Source organism: Gilbertella persicaria (genome assembly GCF_025201335.1).
Source record: "Gilbertella persicaria strain CBS 190.32 chromosome Unknown B0P05scaffold_34, whole genome shotgun sequence".
Classification (NCBI taxonomy): Eukaryota; Fungi; Mucoromycota; class Mucoromycetes; order Mucorales; family Choanephoraceae; genus Gilbertella; species Gilbertella persicaria.
In genome coordinates, this window is record NW_026251995.1 from 42,121 (window position 1) to 57,215 (window position 15,095).

Consider the following 15,095-nt stretch of genomic DNA (forward strand, 5'->3'; position numbering starts at 1 on the left):
ACGTTAAATGTCTATCTTTCTTTTTTACTCCCATTTCTTCATTTTCTTTTTCCATCATGTCATTCCCAAAACCGAATTTACCTTCAATTCAATCCTTGCTAAATCAAGACACTCATATCAAGTCAGTCAATGTACATAAAACAAGCAACTTGCCTTCTGAATTACAACAACTTTCACTGTCTGCTCCTGCCACTCGGATAGAAAAAAGCGAAAATCATCAGCCTAGTTGGATGTTCATGCCTCCTAATAGGAAATTGCCTAGCCATACAAGGTCTTGTTCTGATTTTACATTTTCATTACTACCTCCACCTACAACAACAACAACAACAACAACAAAACCTAGATACCAGGCACATAGACGTACTGTGTCCGCCACCACCACCTCCACCACAGCCATGATACAGCACAACCATTCTCTTCCCCATATTTCAGAGTATACAAGAGCCCGCACCGATAGCCCGCCTCATCATGATGATTCTAACCAAGCATTGTTTGATGCTCTTCAAATCACTAGCCATTCAAATCCTACTGTCTTTCTAACTCAAGTTGACAGTCTGGTAGATCAAGAAACAATAAAAGATAAACTTGGACTAAAAGAAACAATTGAATACGAGAATCTGATGGTAGCAAGAGACGAACAAACTGGAAAATATTATTGTCCGTTTTGCAATAAGCCTTTCAATCGACCTTCTTCACTTCGAATTCATACGTATTCTCATACAGGCGAAAAGCCCTTTGTCTGCCAAGAAAAGGGTTGTGGACGTCAATTCAGTGTACAGAGTAATATGCGAAGACATTTAAGAGTTCATAGACGAGGAAAATCCAAGAAACATGCCTCAAGATAATAAATTTCTATTTCCACTTTACCGATTTGCCGCTTTTTCTTGTTTTTTTTTTCTTTGTGCCTTTAGAAACCATCTATTGTCTTTTTTTTTTTTTCTTTTTTTCTTTTCTTTTCGCTTCTTTATCTCAAGATTCAATGCTCGTTTATTCATGGACAAACAAGCATAAAGCATAAAGCAAGAAAAAATATTAAAAACAAAAAAAAAGATGGGATCGTTCGTGTAACATCAACCGAATAATCGGCAATGAATTTATTCTTCGTCCAATTCATGGTGATCAAGCAAAGTATCAAATTCAAAACTATTTTCATCTCCAGCTGGTTTTGTGTACTGAGTGGTTGATGATATGTATTTCTTGACGATAAAGGCAGTGCTCACAATACTGGCAATCATAAAGACAGAAACAAGACTATACATAATGACATGACTTTCCTTGTTGGTCTCGGTCAGTTGGTCTTCATTTTGGTCAATAAAAGATTGATTGTTGCCATGTTCAAAATCATCTACACCAATATGAGGTCTTTCTTGCTTGATTGCCAATCCTTCACCCCATAATGTCAGTCTCCAATCAATAAACTGGCCCGTGAATTCGGGATTCTTTCCATCCACCACGCTTAACGTCCAACTACCTACAGGATCTTCTTCCCTATATACAATGTGTCAGACACATAACAAAAAAAAAAAAAAAAAAAAAAAAAAAAAAGATACCAAAGCGTGTTTTCCTTACCAATGCTTTACTGTCATAAATGTCCAGTCCATGAGACCAGCATCACTTTTATCATACCGACGAGGTGTACCTAATTGACTTACTATACCATGAGGACTCGTCAACAAAATCTCCAAGTCGCCACGTCGTTGATGCTCAATATTGACTGTCACAGTGACATGCTCAAGACGTGACAGACCTGCGCTCTCTACCATCTCTGGTGTCACATTTAATGTGCTTGTGAATGCCATAGCATAATCCATGGCAGCGCCTTCCAGTGGTGTGATATCAGGAATATCCAACTTGAGTTCTTGCTCTTGGTCTTGTTTTGTAGATGCAACCACCAGACTTGTTTGAGGACCTACAGACTCGAAGTTTTTGGCAAGCTCAACGATTTGGTATGCGTCTAATACGCCATACCCAAATTTATGGTTAAATAGACGTCCAGAAGGTAGTGTGGTCCAGTCAGGATCCTCAAGTGAGATGGGTATAGCTGATTGAACACAGAGGTGTTGTATATCACGCCAACTGAGGTCAGGACGAACAGAGAGAACAAGTGCAAACACACCTGCAGCTAAAGGGGCAGCAGCCGATGTACCACCATGTCGATCTGTGCATTGACTATTGCCTATATCCGTGGTATAGATATACCCCCCATTCCCACTAGAGTAAGTCACGACCAGTTGAGCAGCACAGCGTTCTGAATAAGCAGGATGTTGTCCTAATCGATCAATGGCACCCACCGTGATGGTATAAAGACTGTTGGTGTAACCATCAAAGTTACAATTATCGTCATTGGCTCCACCATTGCCCGACGCAAATACAAATATCGAACCTGAGCCATTTCTTCCATGTTGAATGCCATTCTTGATAGCATCTAAAACGATGCCCTGTGGTGCTTCTGCTACTTCACCAGCATCAGGGGGACCCCAGGAACATGAATAGATGTGGTTTTGTTGGTATTCGTAATTCAAGGCAGCAGCTTCATCAGCCTCTGTGATTTGTCCCGATAAGATTCGTACACCAGCAACTTTGGCATCATAGGCTACACCTACGCCACACATGGTATTCTTGACAGCAGCTATTTCGCCAGCACATCGTGTACCATGTGTGTCATCCGAAAGACGTGGCTTGGGTTCATGAACATGATCATTGAAATCAAAAGAGCCTGCAGCAAACTAAAAGCAAGTATAAATGCTATATAAAAAAAAAAAGACAGGCCACTTACATAATTGGCTTTTAAATCTGGGTGATCCATATCAAGTCCATCATCTAAAATGGCTACCACTACACCTTTGCCAGTAATGCCTTGACTCCAGACACCTGTCACATTCAGATCATGTCCTCGTTCTTGTGTATTGATCTAAACAAACAAATAAATAAATAAAAGATTGCATGGCATTGGAATACATTACCAAATGCCATTGGTTATCAAAACCAGGATCATGAATGTCCAGTACATTTTTGAGTTTATTGAAGCCATCTTGCTGGTCTAAAGAAGGTAAAGGTATAGTTTCCCCATTGATTTTGTATTCTTCTGTTGTGTTTTCTACGATAGGGGGTGGTGCGCGTTTAAAGAGTCGTTGTCGTGGTATTTGATGATGTAGTTGATCGACAAGCACTTGGTCTCTTTTTTGATGCTTATAGTGTCTAAATTGATGGTGTATGCTGTTTTGGTCTGACAAAGGTATGCTTATCCAATAATAATGACTTAATTCTCCTACAGGTCCTTCTAATCTTGCACCTAAATGTTGTGCTATTTCTTGTGCAGAATGAATATCATTTGGATAGACTGTATGTATTGTATAATACGATCGTTTGGTATAGTCTCTTTTTTCAATACAAAAAGCAAGCTGAATCCAAAAGGTATATAGGAACAAAGCAAAATAAGTTTTCATTCTGTTATTTAACAAAATAAGAAGAAAAAGAAAAAAGTGAGAAATTTTAGCTGGGTTTTTATATGAAAATAGTCTCACTTGCCACAACTTTAAATTTCCAGTGTGGTATTCAGGAGATGGTCTTGGTCATGGCGCCTCTTTCTCATTCTTGCCTTGATTTGATTCTTTTCTTTTTCCAGCCTGACCAACTGATCACACAAGTCGTTTTTTTCTTTTACAAGTACAAGTAGCATAAGTTCTTGCCATTGAGGATGTAGAGTACAATGTTCTCCTTGACATACAGTAAATGATGGCGGAGATTTCCAGAGTGCATCAGGCCACATGAACCGTGAATCAAATCCACATAGGGTTGTGTTAGACGCCGCTATGCTCTTCTTGGTGTTTAGTAGCTCTAATTTATCTCTGATACCAGCCGCTTCTTGTCGAATCTCCACTAGTCTCTGTCGATCTTGTCTGTCTGCAAAAGAATGAATACGAAGCTGTCTTTGTCTGGCTAAACAGAATTCAGCGATTGGTATAGAGTGGTTTCGCCGTTTGATTTCAATCCATTCTAACCGAGCTCGTGCAACCTGCAATCCGCATGAATCTGAGCAATATTTTGATAGGTGACCTGAATTGGCTGGCTTAAGGCAGTTGGGATTAGCACACGTAGGCTTCCAAGAGGTCTTTTTACCAGTCACTAACAACATCAGTAAGATAATAAGATACATGTTCACTTACCCTGCCAACAGGTATCACAAAAGTAAAGATCAATAAATTCACTTTCTTTTTCATCAATACCAATACATTCACCATGAAACCAATCATCACATCGGTCACAGGCAATCATGAATTTGGTGGCATCATAACATGTTTGACAAACACAGTACTTCTTTCCATCCACATGCGATTTAGAAGTGGTCTTTTTTTGATCTGCAGAAGTCTTTTTGATAGCAGCTGGTTTCTATGCCATGTTGGTTATAGAAATAGGTAAACCATTTAAATTACCTTTGTTTCATTGGAATGCAGCCAAGCTGCTTTAAATGAATGAATGACTTGTTCAGTTGCCTGTGGCTTTTATTGTCAGTAAAATCATGGAAACCCTAGACCAACTTACTTGGTAGTGAACAGGATTGAATAATGGGTTAATGATTTGATTCTTGTTGGGTGAATAGACGGGTTTGCTTTTAAAATAAGGATATGCTTTCTTTAAGGGCGTCTTTTTAAATGATGACATACTTGCCGAGTGTGAGTTATTAGAAGATCCTGGTGGGTATGTTGATGTCTGATGCCATTGTGTTTCTACATGGTGTTTCTTGAATGTACCTTCCATCGGTGGTCGTTTTCTTAATGGCAAGTGATGAAATGGTTTTGTCTGTAACGCAAGCGGAGAATATGATGATGGTCTTGGAACATTCTTTTCTGACATGACACCTATATTCTCTTCTTTCATTTTAAAAAAGAAATAAGAAATAAGAAATAGCAAGTGTGAAATAGCCAATCAAATAAAGGTATTTTATTATTTTTATTTACAAAGTTTTGACCTTGCCACGGAAATCCTCAAGGGATTTGTACCCCTTAGCAATCATAATATCATTTAATTCCTTCACGATACGAGTAAAGACTTGAGGACCTTCTTCCTTCAAGGTAGTACCGATTTGAACAGCACTGGCACCAGCCAAGACATGAAGGAAGACTTCTTTACCAGAGGTAACACCACCCACACCAATCACTTGCTTATTCTTCAAGCGACGATGAAAAGCATTTACATTAGCCAAAGCTGTGTTCAGGACCATATAGCCACCTAAACCGCCAAATCCATCCTTGGGCTTGATCAAGGCTTGTTCTGTTTCAAAATCAATGGCCAAACCATTACCCACTGAATTAATACAAGTCACAAAAGCCAAGTTATCAAACTTGTTAAAGACAGCAGCAGCAGCATCAAAGTGAGCAATGTCAAAGTAAGGAGGTAGCTTAATACCAAATGGTTTCTTGATCAAAGGAGCCAAGACAGTCAATGCGTTCTCCATAGCTTCGATATCATAACCCAATTGAGGCTTACCAGGTACATTGGGACAAGAGAAATTGATTTCCAATACACAAGGTAAATCAGCAGCGACAAAGGCTTCCACCATCTTGACATTATCAGCCAAACTCAGACCGGAAAGAGAGATAAACAAGGGCTTTTTGTTTTGATAGTCATATTGTTTGGCAAAGTCAAGGTAGTACTCGTAACCTTCGTTAGGGAGACCCATGGAGTTGATACTGCCAATACCGTCGGGCAAAGGCAAGTAGCGAGGTGAAGGGTTGCCTTCACGAGGTTCCAAGGTGGCCGATTTGGTTATCAACGAACCAGAGTCACTGGCAAGCATCAAACCCAAGTCTTCTTTTGTTTGACAACAGACACCAGAAGCATTGAAAAGAAGGTTAGGGAGATGAAGTCCTGCAATGGTGGTTGAAAGATCGGCCATGATATGTTCAAATTTCTTGAATAAAAGATTTGAAGAAGAAACAACAAGATGCTTGCTCTGATGAAGCTTTTATAGCATCTGAACGAGTCACATCTATTCAAAAAAAAAAAAAAAAAAAAAAAAAAAAATTAAAAAACCGAATCTCTTTTTTTTTTTTTTAATTGGTGAAAGACTCGGGCGTTAAATTAGCATTGACACTTCTTGTACACTTTATTGACAATATGACAGGCCAATACCAAATTATGATTGATGCAAAAGGCGGTCATACTCATTATTGGATTTTTCTCTATTTATATTATCTTAAAACAAACATCTCGACAAATTATCAACAAAAAACTGAGCGCGTTTAAGTATCATCTTGGCTCTTGGATCATGACACCTTTGTTGCTGAGTCCGAATGAAAAAAACTGGACTAATTTTTATTTTGGGTCAGTGTATATCTTGATCTTCTAATGGGATAGCAATAGAATGTGTATGTTTCTTGGTCTGATCACTTTTTTTTCTTGGCGGTGATAAAGGTAAATATAGTTCATGAAGGGCTGGGTCTTCGAATGGCTGATATTTCTTAATTGGTTGTAGAGCAATGTCATGTGTGGATGTATCAGGCACAGACATTTGAAAGAAATCGATTGCACTCTCTTGATTCAGGGATCCTTTTCTGGTATGGACGTTAGAAGGCCGCCGAGAAACAAGTGTAGCTATAGAAGGTGCTGTTGATGTAATAGAATTGTTCTTGTCTCGGTGATAGATAGCATCATCATGATCTGGTATCACCGGCAATGGTCCAAATCGAAAGCCACTATCGGACGGATGGTAGAATGTATCAGCAGTAGGTGTGTTTGGCTTTGAGAGGGGGTGAATGGACCGGAAATCACTTGAGGTATGAGAGTCATGGGTGATCATCGTTGTTTGTGCAAATGTGTTTGTGCTACTGATACCACTTTGAAGCGGTTGATTACTATCATCACTGCCTTCATCAGGGTTTAATGCTTCTGGAGACAAGTTATGCTTAGGATGAAATATCAGGATCATACAGAACCATGTAATGACTGCACACATATTAACTAAAACAGATCAGTAAGAACGTAATGTATATGAAAATGGACTTACTATTGCAAATAAAAAAATCTGCCGAAAACTTGTGAATGTTTAACACTTTTCTGTTTGTTAAACCATCACAGCTTAAGATGGTCAAGAGAGTACCATGACCAAATAAGACAGTAGACAAGATCATGTTGACTTCCTGAAAATACCGAATCTTTTGTGAAATGGATCTACCATTTGCTGTATTACGAGAACTGCTCAGCAGTTTTTTGAAACGAAAATGAGAGACAACACCCAAACAAGCCACAATAAACAGTTCTACAAGATGAGTACATTCGTTAAAAAAAAGAAAAGGTACTTACCAATGCCATAAACCATTTCAGGTATGATTTCTTTGTAGGTTGGTTCATAGATTTCCCGAGAAAAATTATATTGTAATAATGGAAAAATAACAAAGCTTGCAAACGTCCATCCAATATAAAACATAAATTCCTTGCTGCTCATGAAACTCTTTTTAGCTACTGAATTGGCAAGATAATTCCAAAAGCATTGTAATAATACAAGTGTTCCTGTCTGTAATGAAAAACCAATGCAAAGACTATATTCTATGGTAGGGATTGAGTGAATTTTGGAAAGACAAAAAAAAAAAGGTTATAGCCTACCAGTAGGAATTACAAGGCTCTTATCTGCTACTGTCCACATCACTTCAGGTTTTGTAAAGATTCGGCCCAGGAGATTAGCAAAACCTTCTTCATATTTGATTTTGACAGATGTGATATCTACACAATAAGTTATACATCACAATCTAACATCAAAACCAAAATTTTACCATAAAACAGTTGAAATGGTATCATGAATAAAATTAACATGGTAACAATACTCTTGAGTTCGCCTTGTTTGAACTTGTTTGGATGAAGACAAGTAAATCTGTCTAATGTCCATACCCGGTATGTGTACCATAGGTACAGATAGCCAAAAGACACCATTCTCTCTATCAACTTTGGTTATTACACGACAAAATATTTGAATTCTCTCTTTACGTAAGAAACTAAAGTCACTCAAATGTGTCATTTTGATAATGAAAAATGTGAAAAAAGAAGAGATGATTCGAGAAAGTCCATCTTCTTTAATACGAGGAGAGGGAAAAAATAGGAGTAAGTAACAACAATGAAGAAAAGGGGGAAAAGCTGTTGTCATTAATAAAGGAGACTGGCGTGTATACAGCTCATGCATCTCCTCTTTTGTTTTTTGTTGTTGTGTTCTTAGGAGACTATTATTCTGTGTAAAGAGGAGTTTTCTTTTTTAAATTGAACTTTAACCCATCATCTTCTAATGTGAGAATTACGCTTACTCATAGTAAAATAATATCAAATACTAATGTTGACATTTTAGCTCAAAGTAATGATGAGATCAATATCGAATTTGATCTGTCAAGGCTCCATTTGGCTAAATTATATCAATTGAAAATTTACTTGTCTCGAACAACCTATGTTTTCTTATCCAAGGTAAGGGCGTATTCTCAAAATGGTTCATATTCCCCTATAGACACAAGTTGTATGGATCAGTTCATTTATTCAAACAAATACGCTTTGTCTTTTTTCGGTTTCTATCGATTCACCTGCATGAATTCGGCTTGTATTTTCGTACAAATGGCAGTCAACGCGTGAATGCTTATTATGCAACTGGTTTTTCCAGGCTCATGTGATTTTTTATGCTAATAAAAAACAGAATTTAATTTTCGTTTTCTTTATTTTTCTCTTTTTCGACCTTTTTTTTTCTTATGTCACAATCAACTTCTTCTGTTCGTTCTGGGTAAAGAATCACTTGAAAAAAAAAAAAAGAAGAGAAATAGGAGCTCATATTATTTATAGCCACGAAATTGACACCAAGTCGTTAGAAAGCTATCTTTTGAAACAAATTCCTGGATTTTCTGTACCTTTGCATATAAGTCAATTTAATCATGGCCAATCCAATCCTACCTATCTCTTAAAGGATAACAAGTAAGTCACATGATCTATGATAGGCAAACTCAACATTAAGAAAAGTCAACAACAGTACGTATTGCGTAAAAAGCCTCCAGGATCTTTAATCTCAAAGACAGCACATGCTGTTGAAAGAGAATACCGCATCATTCGTGCATTAGGTGAAAACACAAATGTACCTGTGCCCAAGGTCTATGCATTATGCGAAGATCACAGCGTGATTGGTACTCCGTTTTATGTGATGGAGTTCCTGAAAGGCAGAATTTTTGACGATATTCAAATGTTGGACATTCCTTCTGAAGAACGCAGATTATGGTAAACAGACAAGTGAGATGATGAAAATCTTACATTTGAGATATAGTTGGTTTTCTGCAGTAGAGACATTAGCCAAGTTACATGCAGTTGATTTCAAAGCTATTGGTTTGTCTGATTATGGCAAAGACAGCGGATTTTATACACGTCAAATGAAATCACTTTTAAACGTGTCAGAAACACAGGCTGCTGTTGTTGATCAAGACACAAAGAAAGCAGTGGGTTCTATTCCTCGATTGAATGAGATGCTTGCTTGGTTTAAGCGTAATCAAGTCAAGGATCAAGCCACGCTTGTTCATGGTGATTTCAAGATTGATAATCTGGTAATGTCGATGTTTATTTGAAACTGTTGTGTTTAATGATGCAGTTAGATTTTCCATCCTACTGAACCTAAGGTTATCGGTATTCTTGATTGGGAACTATCTACTATTGGCCATCCATTATCTGACCTTAGTAATCTCTTGCAGCCTTTTTATATTCCTCGTGAGCATGGACTCGTTGGTTTGAAGGGCATGAAGGAACTACCTATTCCTAATGCAGAAGAGTTAATGCAGTCTTACTGTTCTCAGTTGGACACTGTCCCATATCCTATTCAAAACTGGCCGTTTGCTGTTGCCTTTTCTTTTTTTAGAGTAAGTGTCATCATCTAAATCTTTTATACTAAATCAATTTAAGTTGTCCGTCATTGCCCAAGGTATTGCTGCTCGAGTAGCACGTAAACAAGCATCTTCTGCTAAAGCAAAACTCCACGCTGAAAAGTTTAAGCCTGTTGCTTATTTAGCATTGGAAATAATGGATCAAGGTGACTTGGACAGCAAGAGTAAACTATAAAGTAAGCAGCAGTATTTAAGCTTCTTTGGCGATTACATATTATTTGTTTTATACTAACGGAACGAAACAGCTGATAAAAAAAATTCGCTGTGTTTCATCATACAAAATAAATTTTCATTATTGTATAAAAATACGTAAAAAGATAAAATCATTCCTTTCTTCATTTTTTAAATAAAAAATACACTTATGGATATTGCAGAACTTATTCATGGTGAACGTAAAACAAAAGCACCAAAAGCACCAAAACCTCAAAAAAGACATCCTTGCAAATGGCCAGGTTGTCCAAAAACTTTTGGTAAACAAGAAATAAAGCTTCATTATCTTTGTTTTTAACAGCGTATAGGAAGGCCCTCTGATGCAACTAGACACTATCGAATCCATACTAATGATAGGTATATATAAAAAAAAATTACATCATGTATAGTTTACTTATATTGAACAGACCATTTGAATGTACAGAACCCTTTTGTGGTAAACGATTTATTCAGGTAGAATAGCTTCAGTCTTCCTATGTATATATACATATAATCGTGTTGTAGAGATCAGCCTTAACAGTACACCAACGAACGCATTCTGGAGAGAAACCTCATATTTGTGAAGAGCCAAGTTGTCAAAGGAGTTTTAGTGATAGTAGCTCTTTAGCAAGACATAGGTAAATCAGATAAAAACAACAGAGTTGGATTCATGTCTATTGTTAGGCGCATACACACAGGTAATCGTCCATATAAATGTCAAGAGTGTACACAAAGGTTTGTGTTTCTTTTTTCGCTTGTCTTTTTTTCTTTTTTTTATTCACACCATTTAGAAAGTTACGCCAAAAAAGCACTTTTAGTAAGACATACACGTACTTGTCATCAAGAAAAATAAATTTTAATGGGATTCTTTGTCTTCAAAATACTTTCTCAAAACATCCAATGCTTTTCCACGATGAGAAATGGAGTTTTTGATAGTCTTGTCAAGTTCAGCATAACTTTTTTTTTTTTTTTTTTTTTTTTTTTAAAAAAAAAGATTAGATTGATGTGCATGTATGTCTTAAGCACTTACGTTTGATCATAACCATCAGGTTGGAAAATGGCATCCCAACCAAAAGTACCTGGACCGCGTGCAGCTACAATTTTACCCTTTTTATAAAAGTCTTTAAGTCCTACTTCTTAATTTCTTTCAAACTCACATTAGTTCTGCCTTCAAAAATGACAGGTTCATGACCTGGGCCTTCACAATAGCCAAAGGTACAGAGAGCATAAGCAGATCTATCATCAAAACCATCCAACATTTTGTTAAGACCAGCATGACCAATGCTATCTTGAAACCATTTACTAAACAAGCATGAGTATAAATACAGGTATAGACAGTCTTACATGTAAGGACCAGGCAAACCATTCAAGGCATTGAAACACAAAGCAGTATCTTCTGTGATACAAGGGCCATTCAACTATAGAATTTAATCAGTACAAGTGGTTTTCATATGTCAAAAAAAACGAAATTACAATTTCTGCAGCTATTTTGCATTTTTGTTTAGCAATTTCTTGCGTTTCGCCTTGAAGCTCAGGTACTACATACAAGTGGTTGAGCTTATGTCTAGTTTGGCACGATCTTACAATCAACTTTATGAGATTCAACGTCGATCACGCCTTTAAGAATAGCCTGAACTTCAAGAAGTTTGTTTTTATTTCCCGTAACAAAGACTATAAAGAAGAGTCAGACATAATATTAAATAACCTTATTCTGTACCAAGTTTAGGAAATTCAGGGTTGCTCATAATAAGGAGAAAATGGTGAAGAGTGAAAGAAAAAGCCCCCCTCCTTTTTTTTTCTTAATCAGACTTAGTCCGACTCGAGCGTTTAATAGATTATGCGGCCTTTTGTTATCAAAAGGAAACAAAGATAAAGAAGAGAAACATGTTTGCTATCCAATGTATGACTAAAATAACCCATTAAGGCATTTTACTATACAAAAAAGAATGTAATTAAAACATGTCTTCTATTAAAAAAGAGAAGAGAAAAGACTTTATGGCATTTACTTAAACCCAATGTTAAGAAGAAAAGCACATACGCGTGATTCCGACGCGATTCCCGAATGCTTATTGTGTTTATGATTGTCCGGTTGGTCATGCCTTTTTCTCTTGTGTTTTCATTTTCTTCTCTTTTTTTTTTTTAAAAAAAAAAGTTTGTAACTGCTTTTTTTTTTTCTTTCTTTCTAAAAATTTATATATCTTTTTTTTTTCTTTACAAAAAAAATATGTCACTACGCAATGAGGAATCGCCATGGGCAATACTTGACCCTGCTTTGAAAAAACCAAAATTCTTTGAAGAAAACTCTGAACAAGCAAAACAAAACACCTATTTAGATTATACCTTACCTTTACCAGAAACGAATAAAATAAAAAAAGGTAGAAAGAAAATAAAATTATGCAAAACAATAATAACATAATAGAAGCAATTGATAAAAAAAAAGAATCCGATTTGGTACCAACATTGTTTGAAGAGATTGAAAATGAGCTGATGCATCATCGATATGAGTAAGACAAACTATTTTTTTTTTTCAAAATACTAAAAATGAATTCTAGCATTTATATAGAAAAACTAAATACTTTCAAAAAGCAACTGATATCGATTGAAAAAGGTAAAGAAAAGTTGCTATTATACATACCTTTCACTAACGTTTCAAAACTTAGAAACACATAAAGAAATTATAAAAAGCGACAAAAAAGCACTGGCAAAAGTACAAGAAGATTTAAGCCAAATTGAAGCTTTTTATCAATACCAATTAGATGCACTCGAGCGCGATATTGCGACAGAAAAATCCAATATCTTGCATGAACATAAAAAGTCCTTGGAACTTACTCGAAAAATCATTGCGCTTGAAAAAAATAATATTTCAAATCAGCCTAGTATAAAGAAAAAGAGGCGAAGATCAGAAAGTGAAGAAGGTAAGACAATATACAAAGAACGAACACTTATTTTTTTTATAAAGAACGAAAAAGAAAATGGCATCTTCAACAAGAAATCAGCAAAATGCAGGCCAAACTTGGTCAACCAAAGAAATTTAAAGGGGCTAGACCAGAAGATTCTTTAGATACGATGAACGAAAAAGAACTTGAACATGATTTATTACTTATTAAGCAACAAATTCAACGCCAAAAATAAGCATACAAAGTACTCTTTCTTCATATATATATATATATACATACATACATACATACATACATACATATACCCTTGTTCAATACTATTTTACTCAGTTTTTTTTTTGTTTACTTTTAAGAATAAAATAATACAAACATAGATGATAAGATGAAGTAACAAATACAAAGAGTAATTGAGTAGGAGCTTTGCTTATGATTTTTTTTTTTAAAAAAAATTGAAAAGAAAAAAAACCTGTCTAACTAGAGTAATCGTTTTGATGCACTATTTCAAAATAAAATAAAATAAAATAATGATAATTTGAGTCTCATGAATTTTGTTGTTTTTTCCTGTTTGTTTTTTTTTTAATTGAATCTCAATCATTGGATTGAACAAGAGCTTTATTAATAGATTTTGAATAATGTGCAGCAGCCGTTCCTTTGAATGTTGTGTGCTATCTTTTGACTAGTTTTTTTGAAGGTGCTTGATTCTCTCCATTATCTTCCTCTTCAACGCTTTATTTTTTTTTCTTTTTCATATATCAGTTTTTTTCATCAATAGTCCTTGCCCCCCCCCTCTAAGCCAAATCATTTTTCAAGTAAAGCTATACTCTGGATTTTTATTTCTTAAACTTGAGTGCCCTTTCATAGAGCTTGTTTTTCAAATATCGCTCATAACTAATAATTACCTCAAGAATGATTCTTGAGTTAGCAATCTATTCCATCAGATTTTTTTATGAGACTTCCAATTCCATTTCTAACGATCCTCATGGAAAAAAAGAGGTAATTTGTATTTTAGAACAAAGTGAATTAACTTCGTTTTCTGATACAAGTCACTCGCTTCAATTACGCTTTGGTTCTGCTTTCTTTTGATTGGCCGGAATCTCTTTCTCAACTTTTGTTTAAGGGATTGAATGAATATCTTTTGTTCTTCTCAAATCGCTGCCTTTGATTACCCTTTCAATATTCATTCAATACAAATAAGCTGTTACGTCCTGAAACAGGCCTCATGTCAAAAGTCATCATGCTTTTGAATCCATTTGTTGCTCTTGGTTTATGTCTGACTAGTCAGGCTATTACAATAAATGATACACTTTGGCCCAGATGATCCAACTATTTAATATTTGTACACCTTAGGGTTACAAAGGGATCGAACTCGGCTCGGAGATCAACATGCTGCTGATACTTTAGCACAAGTATTGGAGACCCAAAATGATGAATATTGGAACTTATTGATAAAAATCCATCATCCAGAGTAGTGGCCAAAGCCATCAAGATTTTACAACCTCAAAACCACGGAATAAAAAGGACGTTCACTGACATGAATAATGGTCTTACTAGCATCTCAACAATAACAACAACAAATATCGAAAATATCAACTGTACATCAGAATTCATCACTCCATACGAATGAAGTATGATATTTGTTGAAAATTATAAGCAAATTAGAATACAAAAAAAAAGGCTTGAGCGCATGGATTGGGCAACATGTCATTCAAAAGGTATTGAATTAAATCTGTCTCAATACAAAAGCGCGAAAGTGGCAAGTTTTTTACTTCAATAAGCAACTGTACTAAGCAAAGATGATATGCATTAGACCTCTTCTTTTTATTATAAGCTCTTAGAATTTATCCTATATAAAAGAGTGTTGTTTTTATTAAATACTATGCGATTTATGCATAGTAGGGTTGCCAGCATCTTGCAGCTTTTGTTTCTGATTTTCATCATCAGAAAAAATACATTACAAGTACTGCAAGAGGGTCAAAAGTCCGATGGTTTTAGTATTACTGAAATCAGCATCATTCTGGGAGATAATCATAAAATTTTCAGTCCACATAGTACAGTCCATTATCGCCAATGAGGATCCTGAGAAGTGGACGATAATAATGACTTTACCGGTAATAAAATA

General features: G+C 35.8%; 9 protein-coding genes across 9 annotated transcripts; 4 read left to right on the plus strand and 5 right to left on the minus strand.

Moving 5' to 3' along the window:
- Positions 1–56: 56 nt before the first annotated feature.
- On the plus strand, positions 57–845 carry B0P05DRAFT_589352 (uncharacterized protein; the record flags this gene model as incomplete). The annotated part of the gene is made up of 1 exon (XM_051582732.1): positions 57–845. The coding sequence occupies one exon, from the start codon at positions 57–59 to the stop codon at positions 843–845; it is 789 nt and encodes a 262-aa protein (XP_051432501.1).
- Positions 846–932: 87 nt separating this feature from the next.
- Positions 933–3,447, minus strand: B0P05DRAFT_551293 (peptidase S8/S53 domain-containing protein; the record flags this gene model as incomplete). Its single annotated transcript, XM_051579340.1, has 4 exons — positions 933–1,488; positions 1,570–2,726; positions 2,777–2,911; positions 2,964–3,447. Coding segments are annotated over 4 exons (2,170 nt in total), but the record flags the coding sequence as incomplete, so codon positions are not given.
- Positions 3,448–3,531: 84 nt separating this feature from the next.
- Positions 3,532–4,905, minus strand: B0P05DRAFT_551294 (uncharacterized protein). The gene is made up of 4 exons (XM_051579341.1): positions 4,543–4,905; positions 4,434–4,493; positions 4,167–4,389; positions 3,532–4,125 (listed from the first exon to the last, which is right to left on the minus strand). Exons 1-4 carry the CDS (start codon positions 4,876–4,878, stop codon positions 3,536–3,538), a joined length of 1,209 nt encoding a protein of 402 aa, XP_051432503.1. The 5' UTR covers positions 4,879–4,905; the 3' UTR covers positions 3,532–3,535.
- A 14-nt stretch (positions 4,906–4,919) lies between these two features.
- B0P05DRAFT_551297 (Dihydroorotate dehydrogenase) lies at positions 4,920–5,986 on the minus strand. Its single transcript, XM_051579342.1, has one exon. The coding sequence runs from the start codon at positions 5,894–5,896 to the stop codon at positions 4,955–4,957; it is 942 nt and encodes a 313-aa protein (XP_051432504.1). The 5' UTR covers positions 5,897–5,986; the 3' UTR covers positions 4,920–4,954.
- Positions 5,987–6,062: 76 nt separating this feature from the next.
- On the minus strand, positions 6,063–8,017 carry B0P05DRAFT_551300 (uncharacterized protein). Its single transcript, XM_051579343.1, has 7 exons — positions 7,981–8,017; positions 7,770–7,931; positions 7,603–7,719; positions 7,303–7,545; positions 7,007–7,258; positions 6,476–6,960; positions 6,063–6,414 (listed from the first exon to the last, which is right to left on the minus strand). Exons 1-7 carry the CDS (start codon positions 8,009–8,011, stop codon positions 6,346–6,348), a joined length of 1,359 nt encoding a protein of 452 aa, XP_051432505.1. The 5' UTR covers positions 8,012–8,017; the 3' UTR covers positions 6,063–6,345.
- Positions 8,018–8,411: 394 nt separating this feature from the next.
- On the plus strand, positions 8,412–10,228 carry B0P05DRAFT_551309 (kinase-like domain-containing protein). Its single transcript, XM_051579344.1, has 8 exons — positions 8,412–8,478; positions 8,558–8,656; positions 8,709–8,752; positions 8,812–8,940; positions 8,986–9,237; positions 9,284–9,557; positions 9,606–9,866; positions 9,910–10,228. Exons 3-8 carry the CDS (start codon positions 8,721–8,723, stop codon positions 10,063–10,065), a joined length of 1,104 nt encoding a protein of 367 aa, XP_051432506.1. The 5' UTR covers positions 8,412–8,478; positions 8,558–8,656; positions 8,709–8,720; the 3' UTR covers positions 10,066–10,228.
- Position 10,229: 1 nt separating this feature from the next.
- On the plus strand, positions 10,230–10,939 carry B0P05DRAFT_551313 (uncharacterized protein). Its single transcript, XM_051579345.1, has 5 exons — positions 10,230–10,360; positions 10,409–10,457; positions 10,508–10,553; positions 10,605–10,814; positions 10,871–10,939. The coding sequence occupies exons 1-4, from the start codon at positions 10,252–10,254 to the stop codon at positions 10,719–10,721; spliced, it is 321 nt and encodes a 106-aa protein (XP_051432507.1). The 5' UTR covers positions 10,230–10,251; the 3' UTR covers positions 10,722–10,814; positions 10,871–10,939.
- On the minus strand, positions 10,936–11,824 carry B0P05DRAFT_580580 (Ham1 family protein; the record flags this gene model as incomplete). The annotated part of the gene is made up of 6 exons (XM_051582031.1): positions 10,936–11,035; positions 11,110–11,186; positions 11,237–11,381; positions 11,424–11,497; positions 11,553–11,617; positions 11,797–11,824. 6 exons carry the CDS (start codon positions 11,822–11,824, stop codon positions 10,936–10,938), a joined length of 489 nt encoding a protein of 162 aa, XP_051432508.1.
- Positions 11,825–12,263: 439 nt separating this feature from the next.
- Positions 12,264–13,306, plus strand: B0P05DRAFT_551322 (uncharacterized protein). The gene is made up of 4 exons (XM_051579346.1): positions 12,264–12,454; positions 12,502–12,583; positions 12,632–12,687; positions 12,740–13,306. The coding sequence occupies exons 1-4, from the start codon at positions 12,304–12,306 to the stop codon at positions 13,138–13,140; spliced, it is 690 nt and encodes a 229-aa protein (XP_051432509.1). The 5' UTR covers positions 12,264–12,303; the 3' UTR covers positions 13,141–13,306.
- Positions 13,307–15,095: the final 1,789 nt, after the last annotated feature.